This window comes from Myotis lucifugus, unplaced genomic scaffold, assembly GCF_000147115.1.
Source record: "Myotis lucifugus unplaced genomic scaffold, Myoluc2.0 scaffold_39, whole genome shotgun sequence".
Lineage (NCBI taxonomy): Eukaryota > Metazoa > Chordata > Mammalia > Chiroptera > Vespertilionidae > Myotis > Myotis lucifugus.
Window position 1 is genome coordinate 4292052 of NW_005871087.1, and position 16274 is coordinate 4308325.

At 35.2% G+C, this 16274-nt stretch overlaps 1 protein-coding gene across 1 annotated transcript in view; it reads left to right on the forward strand.

Moving 5' to 3' along the window:
- The window catches only part of SLC4A7 (solute carrier family 4 member 7), a 55966-nt gene extending 43427 nt beyond the window's left edge, over window positions 1–12539 (forward strand). The window contains 5 exon segments of the mRNA XM_023752914.1: window positions 996–1169; window positions 2336–2467; window positions 3431–3528; window positions 5991–6098; window positions 8311–12539. Coding sequence (XP_023608682.1) covers window positions 996–1169; window positions 2336–2467; window positions 3431–3528; window positions 5991–6098; window positions 8311–8392 — 594 coding nt within the window. The 3' untranslated portion in view covers window positions 8393–12539.
- Window positions 12540–16274: the final 3735 nt, after the last annotated feature.

Below are 16274 nucleotides of genomic sequence, written 5' to 3' on the forward strand. Positions count from 1 at the left end.
TAGATACTCGTTTTCCATTAAAAATGGCAATACCTGCCATTGGTATGGGTGCAGCTAGTGCAGAAATTATTTTCTGTGCTCCTGAAACAACATTGGGAAGCAGGGAAGGAAGAAGTACTAACTTTGTAAATCAGGAAACAAATTGAGGGACTCACTGAGGGTTCTTAACTAAGCAGTGGAGCCAACCAAGGCTGGAATCCAGTGATTTCGCTATTGTTTTGTCTTATTGATAGTACTTCCTGGAGAACAACCTGGTGAAATTTACTTAAGATTTGTATCAATCCAATCTTAGTGTAAAATATTTAGCACATAAAGCAAGGTTAGTACCACATGACCACCTCCTATTATGAAAAGCATATTGTCTGAAGTTGCTGGAAAGACTTTTGGAAGGCAGCATCTTGATTTTTTTCAACACAGTCCAGTATCTGCTCTCCATTGGTCAGGAAATGATCTCATTAACTCACTTTTTTTTTTTACAATAATTTTGTGGGTAGGTAGGGCTGGTCTTATTCCAAGTTTATAAATGAGGAAATGGAAGCTCAAAAAGACCAAGGAATTTGCTCTCAGTTTCCTTTTCAGTGGGTGAAAAATTGGTAATTGTTACCTGAGGTTATTTTCATAGAATTGGTCATGTTAGAACCTTATAACATTGTTACTGTTTTGTTGTACACATTAGGAACAAGTTGAAAGATTAAGTGACTCCTGCATTTGATTATAGCAGACAAATTTATCTAAATATTTCAGTCCCCCAAATTAAAGCATTTTGGCTTGAGTTTTCGGATTACATTAATTGCATTGCCCTGACTCCTCCCTCCCTCATCTCTCCCCCTGGGTTCAGAGGTTCTGTCCCGAAACTTCTCCTGTACTATCAGAACAAGGAAGTTATGGTTTCAATCACAAAACCCTGAAGTTGAATGTAATTTTTTTTCCGAGGTAGCAGAAATGATATTTTTGTTGAAAACGTTTTCTTGTTTTGTTTTCCATTCCACACGTAGTTTTTCGACCGTATAAAATTATTTGGCATGCCTGCTAAGCATCAGCCCGACCTGATATACCTCCGCTACGTGCCTCTCTGGAAGGTCCACATTTTCACGGTCATTCAGCTTACCTGTCTGGTTCTTTTGTGGGTAATCAAAGCTTCGGCTGCTGCCGTAGTTTTTCCCATGATGGTAAGTTTTCTTTTTCAGACTTTGTTACTAATTAATGACATCTCTGTGTTTTATAGTAATTATGAATATTTATAATTGACTTTGAGAAACAGAATAAACCCATTTTAAGTACCTTTGGTGTTTTGAAATAGGAATGAGCCCTTTCTAGCTATTAAACTAATCATTTTCAAGACCGAATTTGCTTATTTTCTATACTTTTGTTTGTTTTTTAGTCTTTGAGCTGTAGACACCATTTTGTATTTTTAAACAACTTTTAAACAAGTTTAGGATATTTATGGAATAAGTATTATAGCCAGGTGTAAAAAGCAAAGTAACCAGAACAACTTGATGAATTCAGGACTTGCTAAATTGTAGTAAAAATTTTTGAAGAATATTTGTTATAATTCAGTCATTGAGAGTAACTTTTCAAAGATAGGGAAACCCAGTCATAAAAAAAAGAGATACATTCGACCACATGATAATTAAATGTTTTATATGTCCAGGGTAAAATCAGATTGTGAACTTGGAGAAAATATTTGTAACATATAAGGCAGATAACGTGTTTCTGTCCAACTACACAGAACTCTTATGAATTTATGAACAAGTCATAAAAACCAATTGCAAAACAGGCAAAGGATAGGAAATAGTAAAAACAGAAAAGGGATTCCAAATTGCCAGTGAACATTTAAAAACATCTTTAACCTTATTAACAGTTAAAGAAAAGCAGACTAAGTGAAAACATAATCTTTTTTACAAATATAATTGGAAAGTTATATTTTACAAATATAATTGGAACCTAATGCTAAAAAATGGGTTCTCTCATGCATTGCTCAAAGATTTTATCTCTACTTATATAATATATGTAGTACAAAGTCATCATAAAAGTTAATAATATTTTTTAAACTGTGAAGATGCCATGCTTAAACTGCCTTATAATTTATACAGAGTGTAAGGGATTTAAATAAGAAAAGGTTAAAAATGCTTTTACATCTTTTCTTTGAGCAGAAAGAGGGGACTCAGTTCCTTTGAAGGAAAAAGGTGCATAAAATCATATTAAAATAAAATTTATAAAGTACTTTTTCTTATGTTTAATCAATTAAAGTAATATAATAAAGTAATGTATAATAAATTAATATAATTTATATATTTTTAAATGTTACTTAATATTCTCTTCCCCACTTTTTAAGGTTCTTGCATTAGTCTTTGTACGTAAGCTCATGGATCTGTGTTTCACAAAGAGAGAACTAAGTTGGCTTGATGATCTCATGCCAGAAAGTAAGAAAAAGAAGGAAGACGACAAAAAGAAAAAAGAGAAAGAGGTAAAAACACAAGAATTTTAAATTTACCAAGTAGCAGCCACTATTACAGTCACTTTATGGGAATGGACTCCTTTAAGACCTCCTAAGAACCTTATCATTATAAAGTGTAAGTACTTTATTACTCCCAATTTACAAGTAAGGAAACTTGGAGAGAGGTTAGTTAGTAGGTAATGTCCCAAGTATGGTTTTTACCCATTTTACCAACTTGCCCCATCCATAGTCCTGACACAAAAATACTTTTTTAAAAAATTACATATTATATGTGTATTTAATAACCATTCAGAAGAATTTAGCAGTATGCAAACATAGGTAACACAGAATAATTCTACATCATAGTGTACAATCTAATTAACTTTAAATACAGAAGTAAATTTAAAACAAAATATATATTTTTACTGATTTCAGAGAGGACAGGAGGAGAAAGAGATAGAAACAACAGTGATGAGAGAGAATCATTGGTTGGCTGCCTCCTGCATGCCCCCTACTGGGGATGGAGCCTGCAGCCTGGTTCATAGGTCAATGCTCAACCATTGAGCCCCACTGGCTGGGTGGTACACTTTAATTTTTTTTTTTTAAATATATTTTATTGATTTCTTACAGAGAGGAAGGGAGAGAGATAGAGAGTCAGAAACATCAATGAGAGAGAAACATCGATCAGCTGCCTCCTGCACATCTCCTACTGGGGATGTGCCTGCAACCCAGGTACATGCCCTTGACCGGAATCGAACCTGGGACCTTTCAGTCCGCAGGCCGATGCTCTATCCACTGAGCCAAACCAGTCAGGGCAGTACACTTTAATTTTTACAGCGATTTAGCAATCTGGCATATATAATGACAAAAAGGACTTTTAAGTAAACATCTTTTGACAAAAAATAAAATAAAACTTGAGTCTTTATATGTTGACTTGTAACGTGGAAGTTGAGTTGAAATCTGGGAGAAGTAATCTCTCTGTGTGCTCTAAAGGAGGCTGAACGGATGCTTCAAGCTGACGATGACACTGTGCACCTTCCGTTTGAAGGGGGAAGTCTCTTGCAGATTCCGGTTAAGGCCCTAAAATATAGGTGAGATACAATTGTACTTGTAAAATGTGTTTTATATACATGTCATTTGCACAAATACGCTTTGTAATGCTTCTTTAAAATAATGTACCTATTTTTAAAAAGGCAACAAAGCCTTCGTCTGGCATATCAGCTAAAGGAGGGCTTTGTGCAGTTCTCCTGCTCCTTCCCCTCCCAGGTTATAGACAGGAGCGAAGAAGAAGCTGGACTTGAACCAGAGCTTTGAATTTCTGGGCCAAGCAGACAAGATTTCCTTGTCTCAGCACTTTTTCATTTTCAGAGAAGTTGAAGGTCAACACACAAGTCTCTGAATATTCCCATTCTCTCAGTAGTACAGCTAGGGTCAGTGTGTGCTGGACAGTAAACCTTTGCAATGCATTTTCTGATAACCTTCCAATATACAACTCTGTTCAGAGGCCCGGGAACTCCTAGTGTCCACAGGTGTGATTTGACCACTGGCAGCGAAGGCTCGTATTATGGAAAAATAATGAAGTTGCATATTTCGTTTGTCATGTGCGACTTGGGTGATTTATATTTTAAATTTAAGAACTAAAGGTAGTTGTTGGGAAATGTAAACTTTTTTCGTAAAGATTAAAATGTAAACTTTTTAAAAAAGATTAAAAACCTACATTATTTATGCACACTTCTGATTCCTATTTCTAAATATTTATTCCATTTCTGATTAGCTAGTTAGAGCTCTGCTTTGCTAGATTCTGTAAATGTTTGTTAAATTAATTAATATAATAACTTCGTTGGTTGTACTTCCAAAAAGAGTTTAGGGAATTGCCATGGTTATTAGTGACACTCATCAACCTGGGGAGATTATTTACTACTTAATTTCTGTTGTTTCTGCATTAGCACTTTCTCAGTGTGATTATACACGGGCCTTGATGAATGGAATTGGAGTTTGTATTTAAGCTGTGTGATATTGAACAAAAAAGAATGGGTATCTGTATATTCATTTTTATTGTTTAAGTGATGACATGAACCATGATTAATGCTGCTTTGCTTCAAATTTGAACATCAAGAATGCTAGGAATTGGCTGACCTGTTTATCTGCCAGAATTTAAAATTTTAATTAGCTTTGGATGACTTGCCATGAAAATCAACGAGATAATTTATGACACCATTTGGAAACTATTTAGCCCTATGCAATGCGAAAGTAATGTATTTAATGTCAGAAAACTTTTTCCCATCTAGTTTTAGAGGAAAACAAAATGTGTCCTTTTTTCAAAAAGGTCTTAATATCTACTAATGGGAAAGTCCTGACTTAAAGGAGGACATTTGGAAACTAAAACGTGCTTCAAGAATTATTCTCTTCAGTTATTTGATGTTGGCAACCAAGCAAAGAAGCGTTTTCTCAGAGCAGGCAGAGTTCCAAGTGGTATGGCTGTGCCATTGTGAATTGGACATTCAAATTGTGTGCACTTTTAAAAGTTGACCTGATGAAGCAGCCATTTCTAGAGACTAAAATGATCATGTCCCACTTTTCTAGTCTTAGATTTAAAATGATATTCGGATTTAAAGAATGAACAAAGCTAGCACCCCCTAAATGACTGCTATTTGGTCATTTATAACCTAGCTGCCATCACATTGTTAATTTAACATCTAACTTGACATTTGTGTTTGTCGCTTTTTTGCATGAAATGTTTTTCTTTTGCTGAAGAAAAAGAGCTTGCAAATATGTTTTATTAACTTCATATGTTTCTAGTACTTTGATATTACTTGTGACTGACAACCTTGAGCCCATAATGATTTATGGATAGCATCATTATTGGATTTAGGGTTTTGAAGTAACTTTTTACAGTATTTCAAATAGACATTTGTTTTTTATAATGAGACAGTATTTTGATCTTTTGATTTTCATTTTGATTAATTTGATATAACACTTTGATACTAAAAATGTGAATGCCAGCAAAAATTAGTACTTAAAAGCCTGTTTTTGTATTACCTGTTGAAATATTTTCAGAGCTCTGTTTTCAGTTTTAAAGTGTCACCTTTCCCAGCATTCTTTTAATGGTTTTAAGAGCTTTAAAAAAGCATAATCTTAATTTTTTCCTAACTACTTTGGATAGTTATTTTGATGAGATTGAAGTTTGTGCCAATTATAAGTTTTCTAACTGACTTGAGGCAGTATTATTTTTATATTTATTAACACAATAATATATTCTTGTATTTTATTTCAATTGTACTTATAGCCAAAATGATTATCTTTGGGCATCATTGCCAATGTAATTAGCCTTACTTCTAGTTTTGACTATAAAGAAAGATGCATTTCCTCGTGAGACCTTTATAATGGAACTCCCAATATTCTGATATCTTACTAGACGTTGGTTTGTGTGCATGGCAAAGAGTTTTCTTAATTTTAAGTTGATGAAAGCAAATATTATATAGGTAATAATAATGACATTATTAATGCTTTTGCAAGTACTGAATACTAATAAAAAAGTGTATTTGTTCTTCAGTGTTGATCCCTCAGTTGTTAACATATCAGATGAAATGGCCAAAACTGCACAGTGGAAGGCACTTTCCATGAATACTGAGAATGCCAAAGTAACCAGATCTAACACGAGGTAGCTGTAACTATTTATGCATTTTCTATCTGTAGCCAATTTCCATTTGCTTATGGATAGCTGTTCAGTAAGACCATTATGTTTAACTTAATTTACATAATTTATACTTTCCTTACCTAAAACCAACTTTTTTCTTCTTTTCCTTCCTTTTTCCTTTCATCTATTAATCCATTATTTTTCTGGATACTGGAATCAGGTAAAAATACTGATTATTTTATTTTTAAAAATTTGTTGTTTTCTCTTTCAAAAAATTTGAGCTATTTTATAATAAAGATGAATATGTACCTCTGATAGTATGAAATACATATATAAAAGATCAGAAACCCTATAAAATATAATTACTAGGGATAAATAAATTCTATGATTGAAAACTTTCAGTCATGCTCTCTGATGGTCCAAGAAGAAACATAAAATATTTTTTTGTTTGTTTGTTTGTTTTGTTTTAGCCTGGGATTTCTTCGAAGATCTTGGGAAGAAATTTAATCCATGGATATAAAGGCCATTCAGTTTTATAATGTCCCATATATCACATAACCATTTTATAACCCCTTTCTTATATTTCTTATTATGTAACCCTTTTTTCTTCATTTCAAGGCCTGAACCTCAGGGATTCCAGTTTGATAATCATTAGTACTTTCATCCCTTAGGTATCTGGAGAAATGAGGTATAATCTTGTTGGATACTTTTTATTTATTTATTTATTTATTTATTATTTTCATTAACCCTCAGAAGATATTTTTTCCCATTGCTTTTTCAGAGAAAGTGGAAGCAGGGGAGGGGAAGAGAGAGAGAGAGATGTGAGATACATTGACTGGTTGCCTCCTGCATGCACCCCCAGAGCGGGCAGGGAGTGAACCTGCAACCCAGATAGATGCCCTTCCCTGAAATCAAACCCTTCACCATTCAGTGTGCAGGCCAATGCTCTAACGACTGAACACACTTGCTAGGGCCTCATTCATTTTTAACAAATATTTATTTTGTGTATACTTTGTACCAGACTCTAGATTGGATGTCAGTATACTCTGTTTGGGCATCAGGTTAAAATTTTTCCAGGCAAGCAGTCACATAGCTATTTCTGTTTAGTTATTGTCTTTCTGGTCACTATTTTTTGATGATACTTGATAAGGGTTTTTTTTTTTTCTTTTTTTCTTTTTTTTTATTCTTTCCCTACCTCCTTTTAGAAACTTACTCCTACTTAATCTCTCCATTTTTTTTAATGTTATCATTTCTTGAGCTCTAATTTCTAAACTGGTGATTTTCTTTATTCACTTCTATCTTTTATCTTAAACGTTTTTAAGTTGAACTCTGTCATTTTGGGTTATTTCATGTAGCCAGAATTTCACTGAATACTCTTACTCTTAATTTTTCACCCCTCGTCAGCACTCCTGCCCCAGATTTTTAGTTATGATATGTGTGTGTGTGTATATAAATGTCTACCTTACAGTAATATTATAGTATTTTTATGTTTCTGCCTTTCATTTACATTATCCCTCAATTCAAAATCAAAAAGGAAGAAAGAGAATGTTTGGGTTATATTGTTTCAACAGAAAAATATTTTTTTTGGGGGGGGGTACCTTGCTTCAGTTTTGTCTGGAGAAGGCAGCAAAACATAAGTATGTTTTTATACTTTTGAAAGTAATTCAGATCCCAGATATATTCCTGTAGTAAATTAAATCACTTACTTAAATCCATATACATGGAATTATTGTATTTTATATTAACTTTTGAAAATAAGAATATGTGTTTTGATCTTTATTTGTGAACCAAATTTGGAATAGAAGATTTATAAATTTGTTACATTTTTTTTTTTTAGGAAATCTATTTGATGCTTACAAATGTTAATAAAGATTAATTTTTAATGGATTTGTCAGTGCAATAAAAGTCCAGTGCTATCACTGTTCATATATAAAGTAAAAGTAATAAATCAAACATAGTCATATACTGAGCAATTTAAAGAGCTCCTCTTCAGCTGTAAGAAAAACATGAATCTCAGTGGGGAAGTTATCTATTAAAAGAACTAAGAATTTTAATATTTGTCTTTCCAATTAAGTTTACAGATAGGAAAAGAAAGCAGTAAAATAATAATAGCAAGACATTTATATTACTAATAGCCATCTGAAAGGCTTATTATGAATGCTTATTGTTGGCCATATTTAGAATGTAATATCTATTTATTTAAAAATCATTTATTCTCATTCTTTGTTTTAAATAGCCCTGAAAAACCTGTGAGTGTGAAAATAAATATTGAAGATGAACCAACAAAGAAATACATGGATGCTGAAACTTCGTTATAGAATTGAACCAAGAGGAATTATATATATATATAGATATACAGATACATATATATATATAATGTGTGTATTTCATGTCACTATAACAATATTGTATGTCATGCTATTTATGCGTGACCACTTGGTTTTTAAAAGTGGTGTCTGAAGTTTGTTAGGGGTGCCATGGAGACTGTGTATATAAAGAAATAGTCTTTTAGAAGTGAGGTATATGGTTCTTACAATTCAAATATTTATTGTGATGAAAAAAATTGTTCTGTTCAATAGAAAGATGTGGGGAAATGCATTCAATGTACATTTATTTAAATTTGTTTATCAGTGACAATTCATACCAATCTTAAGTGATGTGTACTTTGTCCATATATTTCTAATTTTAACTTGAGTTACACACATTATTTCACTTGTGTTAGTGCTTTATGGGAAGAACAGGGGATCGTATGCCAGTGCTGTGGGACAGAATATGAACATGTCATGGCTTCTCTTTGTGTGTTTCATTTATATAGATGCCCATCATGTTTCACAAGCGATGGAATTTTTTCGCTATAGAGGTAGAACAATGGAAACTTTCTAGATAAGAACTTTAGTTTTGACCCTTTTTTAAAAATTTTATTTTAAATCTTTAAGACCTCCATAGCTAGGTTTCATTCAGATAAGTAAAATTGCAGATGATTTATAATTTAACTCCCATCCCAGTCATACATTTATGAATTTTAGAAACTATAAAATGCTAGTTACAGTAGTTAAATTTTGTTGCCTTTGTAGAAATTTTTTTCTGATTTCTAATACTTTATTAGAGCCCAGAATGCTCACTCTATTCTCTGCCTTTGCTGTCTTTTACTTAAGTGTTGTTTAGTTTGTATCAGGTTCAAGGTTTTGATTATTTTTCTATTATAAGTAGTACGATGAAATAATCAGGAGTCAGAATTCTCTTAAATGGGTTTATGATCAGTATTACTTTATTCTAGTAGGATTTACCTTTCATTTTCTGTTTACATTGTTCTTTCTATTGTATAGATAATATTTAATAGATTGTTATATGTGATTTCATTTTTAAATATTTTATTTATTTTAATTGATATGATGCTTATGTATTATATACAAACATTTGAAAAGGTAACAAATATAGAGTAAATTGTTAATGTAAATAGTTGGTGCTGATTGCATTTACAGTTTCTTATCTGAAAGCAGTTGACAGATTTTACATCTTTATATAAAGCACTGCCATATTTGTATTTTAAAAGGAATTTGGAAATTTTATGTATAGCTCAGATTGATGGCATTCTTTCTGTTTTGTGTTAGTATTTGTTACTTAATTTTTGATCTTCTGAGCTGTCTTTTAACTTCTAGCAAATCTTTTTAGTCATCTTTTTTCTACTCTTAGCTCCACATGAAATAAATAAATGTTCTTGTTAAGCCTGTAGGACTGGATGAATGGGGTTGTGAAACTAATTTGGCAAGAGGATAGTTTAATGACAGCTAAATGAATATTGAGAAGCCCCAGAAATATTTAAAATAGTGACATGAACAGTAGGATGAAAATATTAGTGAAATTACAATGCTCCCTTTAATCATTTCTAATTAAAGTACAAAAGTATGAAGAATGATCTTATATAGAGGATCATGAGAAATGCCCAAAACTGATATTTTAGCAATTCGGAATGCTTTTAAAATTTATTCTAAAATACTTAATAACTAATGTAATTTACCCGCCTGAGACTGTATTATCAGATCTAGTTAAAATAACAGATTTAGCTTATGCCTCAGATGGGAGGTTGCAAATGTAGCCACTTTTAAGTAGAAAATATAGCTGGCATCATTTGGTACTGCCTAAAAAAGAGTTCTACTCTATTGACAGTTGATAATAGAGTATTTATTACCCACGGTGCTTGTTATTGTTCTTGCGCTTCCATTGAAGTGATTCCTTTTTGTTCATAGCAGCATCATCATTTCCAAAGACCCCCAGTATTTGCTGCTGTATTTTGTAAACTCCCCTGATGTACATGAATAGGAGAATTTCCTCACATAATTTCCTTATGTCTGGACATCATAGGGTTAACAAATGTGCGTTATTTTATAAGATGTAATTTTAAAATTTAAACTGAAAACTACCTGGGATCATAGTGTTTCTGTGATTTTATTTAATTATGTATAGTGATTGTCCAGTGCCAGAAAAACCATGACTTGCAAAATACTTTGCACTCAAAATATTTTTAGTATGTTTCAAATTTGATAATGGTTTCTGCTTTCTTTTGACTACTTGACTTATAAAATGATTTGATATGACTACTCCATTGAAGAGCAAAGGTAACTCAAGTTTAAGTAATTAACTGCTTGTTTTATATGGTTATATTATTCCACTATTTTTGAAAAATAACAATCATGGATAGCATTCATTGCCAGAGAGTGAAAAATATAATTTACTACATATATTGATTCTTAAATGTTGCCTTAAATAGGTGGAAATGAGCAGTAGTAATTGCTATGTACTGATTTACCTCAAGGTGCAAAATAATTCAACCTGTACATATTCCATTTACGAAATAAGTTCACAGACACAGCTCTGCACTTTCTTAGATGCCTTGGTTTCCAGGATGGAGCTTAGTGCTACTGAATACCCTGGCCCCAGAGCCACCTCAGGATATTCTTCTCTCCACCCTATTTTATTTATTTATAGACACTGCTTACAAAGACTATAATGAATCCTGATGCTGACCATCTGAAATTTCCTTTTTTTGAATGCTGCTTCATTCTAAAATAGCAGCTTTTGAGAAAACAGTGAACTAATTTCATTATGACAAAAGGATGATTCTGTATATTCTCTAATAATATTAGGTATGCCGAGTGAAGCACACAATCTTTCTAATGGTGTTTGTGTGCGTGTGTGTGTGTGTGTGTGCGTGCGTGTGTGTGTGTGTGTGTGTGTAAGTGGTTTATCAAATCTTAAATCTCTCAAGTTGTTTAACAAAGCTGTGGCGTTTCAACGTTCACATTTGCCAAGTCTTCTGTAAAACATGTAGGACAAATTTTTTTAATGTCCTAATGTGTGTATTTATAAAGCAGATTTCTTTACCACTCAAGATTAATTTTTGTTTTTTTCATCCAAAAACATTTCTTCTTTTTTCTTCACATACTTAAAATTTATTGTATGTATATAATAGCTTTCTTTTTCCTTTTACAAAGACAGGTTCAAAATTCTGTACAAAGAGAAAATGGTTTCTGAAACTGAGGTATGACATCAGAGCTTGCTGTCTTGTCAGGATTATATCATGTACATCAGTTCTGTGAATGTGCTCAAGAATTTTACATGTGAATCCTGTTTTAAAGTGCTCAGATTTCAGATACGTCAGCCATTGATACAACATTTTAATTAAAAGTTTAATTTAATGTTTTAAATTTATTTATGTAGATCACATTGTTGTTATATGCAGTACAAATATGTGAAATGTCTTTTGGTTTAGTCCGACAATTATTTATTTTTTAGAAAGTAAACTTAAAGACTTTAAGGACATTCAAAATTTAAAATAGTGTTCAGATGAAAAATTTGGCAATTTAATGTAAAGTTGATTGTTTTTTAACTTTTCAAAAATATAAGTATCAATAGGAAAACATATTTGGAAATGGAATCATCTAGAGATCATTTTAAAAATTTAATTTATCAGCACATATTGACTTCTATAGTTGACTTAGAATAATTGTTGAACCCCAGTTGTTTTTTAAATCATATTTTTGTGCATTGGTTGGTTTTTGTGTTTTGGCTTTTCTTTTGTTGCTTTAATATTGAAAGTTTTTGTTTTGTTTTGATTTTTTCTGTAGAGGGGGTTATCTTCCAATGTTTACTATGTTTAAATAAGTAGAAATTGAATTTTATTGTTCATTTATGTAATATTTGATAGCTTGGTATAATTTCACAGTACAGTTCTAATTTTTATGACTTTTATAATTACAGTGATATTTTCTTTTGTAATAAAATCCAAAGTAAATTAAACATTTAAAACGTAGAACTGATATTTTTCATTTATATGAAGTACAAGTCTCTACCAAGTCTAATGTGAATGACCCTGCCTTTTAAATTTGTTTTATAATTGTTAGAAGAAAACTATTTTTTGGAGATGTTATTGAAGTTGAAAGAGCAATAAAAGTCTACTGAATTAGTTGTTGGATAGTCTTTATTTTGTACTTTGATTTTTAGAAGAGCTGCATATCATGCTCATGCGGAGGGATAGAGGATAAAGAAATGGAAGTGATTTCTGTTTCTTACCTCCTGATACTCACATGCTTTAGTAAGAGAGAGAAAAGAGAAAACTGTGATAAAAGAAGATGAAAAAAAGTGTGTATTCATAATTACTTTTTTGATAGCTGAGGAATTAAAGCCCTGTAAGGTAGGCTGATCTATTATTTTTCCTATTTTAAGACCTCTATTTAGGGTAGAATTTGCAATGTGATGTGTAATGAGCACACATCACATTACATATGTAATGACTATGTTAATATTGGGTGCTCATTGTGTGCCAGGCAATGAGCACCCAATTCTCAAAACTCTCATTTTGTTTACACTTCACATCATCATCTGGTAGTCATTATTTTTCATGCCAGTTGAGTTGTAAAATGAAGACATAAGAAATTTCCCAAGTTGCCCAACATGGAAGAGCTAGTCAGTGATAGAAGCAGGGTGGAACCTACTTCAATATATTCCTTTTTTTTTTAAGCTCCATAATGTGAACTATCTTTTCAAAGCTTTATCTAATGCAATTAAAACGCATCTTCAGACCTTCACAAAAGGTGAGACTTGCCCGAAGCTACAAAACAAATTAGTAATAGGTTTACCTTACAGATAGCTTGAATCACAGATCACTCTGTTTTTTCACACCACCATATTCTCATAGCTTGAAGCATGCAATGCACTTGAGTAGCAGGGTTTTCATGCTACAAGAAAGGTATTTAGCATGTAGCAGTGATCATTTTAAAACAATCTTTGCTTTGGATGATGATTGAATTTTAGTCCATAGCAATCTTTTTTTTTCAAAATGTTGAAAGTGTTACATATGCCCCCCCCCCCCCATTGACCCCTTCTAGCCTGCCCTCGCCCCCGACCCCAGGCCTTCACCACACTATTGTCTATGTCCATGGGTTATACATATATGCATACAAGTTCTTTGGTTGATCTCTTCCCACCCACACACCCACCCCCACCTTCCCTCAGATTCCATAGCCTGTTCCATACTTATATGTCTCTGAATCTATTTTGTTCATTAGATTTCACATATGAGTGAGATCATGTGATACTTGTCTTTCTCTGACGGGCTTGTTTCACTTAGCATAATATTCTCCAGGTTACTCCATGCTCTCTTAAAGGGTAAGAGGTCCTTTTTTACTGCTGCATAGTGTTCTATGGTGTAAATGTACCACAGCTTTTTTTTTTATCCACTTATCTACTGATGGGCACTTGGGCTGTTTCCAGATCTTAGCTAGTATAAATTGCGCTGCTATGAACATAGGAGTGCATAGATTCTTTCTGATTGGTGTTTTGGGTTTCTTAGGCTATATTCCTAGAAGTGGGATCACTGAATCAAATGGCAGTTCCAGATTTAAAATTTTGAGGAAACTCCATACTGTTTTCCATAATGGCTGCACCAGTCCGCGTTCCCACCAGCAGTGCACTAGGATTCCCTTTTCTCCACATCCTCCCCAGTACTAGCCATAGCAATTCTTGAAACACCCTAAGGTGAAGCTCTTTCACACCCATTTCATTTCAAATGCTAAAGGTTGGGAACACCAAGTCTAGAAAAATCCACAGTGTTTAGGAAACCTATGCACAGGTGAGCAGCTCTAGAGCGGAGTAAAGTGTCTGCAGCACCACCTCAGCTTGCAGACTTGGGGCCGGATCCTGCGCGTTCTTTGGTTGCTACGGCAACACTGAGGCAGCGTCACCTGTGGCTCTGGCGCTGGGCACGCGACAGCACTGCTGTTCCTGATTGGCTGTGGCGCCCCGGCGAGGCAGAAGAAGGAGTGTTGGCATTGGCTCAGCCGGCGCCGGTTGGTGGGCTAGAGGAGGATTTGATTGAAAAAACCAACGGTGCCGCTGGTATTGGCGCCCCCGAAGTTCCAGGGGCCGGGAGTGGGCTGGGGGAGGGCGGGCCGGCCCTCCTATCCGGAGCAGCGGTGACAGCCGCAGAAAGGATGAGAAGGACCATTTAGAGATTGGCAGAAGGAGGGACCTCCCTCCAGCGCGGTGAGTCGGGCAGGAGCGGGCGTCCCCCTGGGCCCGCGCGCGGTTTGAGTAGCGTCTCCAGGGAGGTGCCCACTGGTCCTGGTGGAGCATCCCCGAAGCCTCGGGAGGCGACCTGAGGCCGGGGCTGCCAGTGCGCGCCCTTGTGGGCGGGGGAGTCCCTGTGAGCCGTCCTCATAGACGATGGGTTGGTGATGGGCGGATGGATGGTGGGAAAGTGCCACCCACGGTGTTTGCTCCAGGAAGTAATTATTCTGGTTACAGGGAGCCTGAGCGTGCCTCTTCCATTCTGCCCCCCACGTCTCTGGAGACTCAGGCATAAAACCCTTATGGCGCGTGCTTTTTATACGTTCCCCTGATATGATGCTGCTCCACGTGGGTGAGCCTGTCCACCTCCATGCCTCAGGCCCAGAGGTCTGCTGATAACTGGAAAGCTTTCACCTCCAGCCTAGTATGCCTCACTGAGCGTCAGACCCCCGAATCCAACTGCCAGTTAACTCCACACCTGTGCACCCCTAAGTCCCATTTCCCCCCACTCCCACCAGACTGCCTCACCCTTGGGTTCCCTGTCTTGGGCACCACCTATTCAGTTACCAAAACCACCTTCTGGGCAACATCTTTGACACTACCATCTCTTCTGCATTGCCAGCAATTGCCAAGGCTGTACCTTCTTCCTAGCTGCTGAGTGGATTCCCACAGCACCATCTCCATTCTCCCTGTCTTGCATTTTCCACCAATTCCTTGCTTAAATTCAACACCCATCCAACTCCTCTGATTCCAATCTGGCCCTGTCAGATCCGTTTTTTTTTTTTTAATATTTTATTGATTTTTTTACAGAGAGGAAGGGAGAGAGATAGAGAGTCAGAAACATCGATGAGAGAGAAACATCGATCAGCTGCCTCCTGCACATCTCCTACTGGGGATGTGCTCGCAACCCAGGTACATGCCCTTGACCGGAATCGAACCTGGGACCTTTCAGTCCACAGGCCGATGCTCTATCCACTGAGCCAAACCGGTTTCGGCAGATCCATTTTTTAAAATATATATTTTATTGATTTTTTTACGGAGAAGAAGGGAGAGGGATAGAGAGTTAGAAATATCGATGAAAGAAACTTCGATCAACTGCCTCCTGCACACTCCCTACTGGGTATGTTCCCACAACCAAGGTACATGCCCTTGACCGGAATCCAACCTGGGACCCTTGAGTCCGGCAGGCTGACACTCTGGCCACTGAGCCAAATCCGTTAGGGCTCAAATCCATTTTCATCCCTATTGTTAGACAGATCTTTCTAAAAAAAACACAAAACATATAAGGGCATTTCCCTGCCTGTAAAAATTCAAATCCAGTTAGAAAAGTAATCAGGCAACACACAGAGAATGACTGGGAAGTGAGAACGGGGCTGGAGATGGTGAAAAAAGTGGATTCCTCTGCAGGCAGTGTGAGCTACAGGTGAAATTATGATGCACAGGAGAGAATGTGGCATGTTCTGGGAACAACAAGATGGAACTGCCAATAGAAGACCTAACTCAGTGGTTCTCAACCTTGGCTGAACATTAGAATCACCTGGGAATCTTTTTAAAATCCTGATTTCTGGGCCTCATCCAGTGAGGATCCACTGAGTTAGGTCTTCTATTGGCAGTTCCATATTGTTGTTCCCAGAA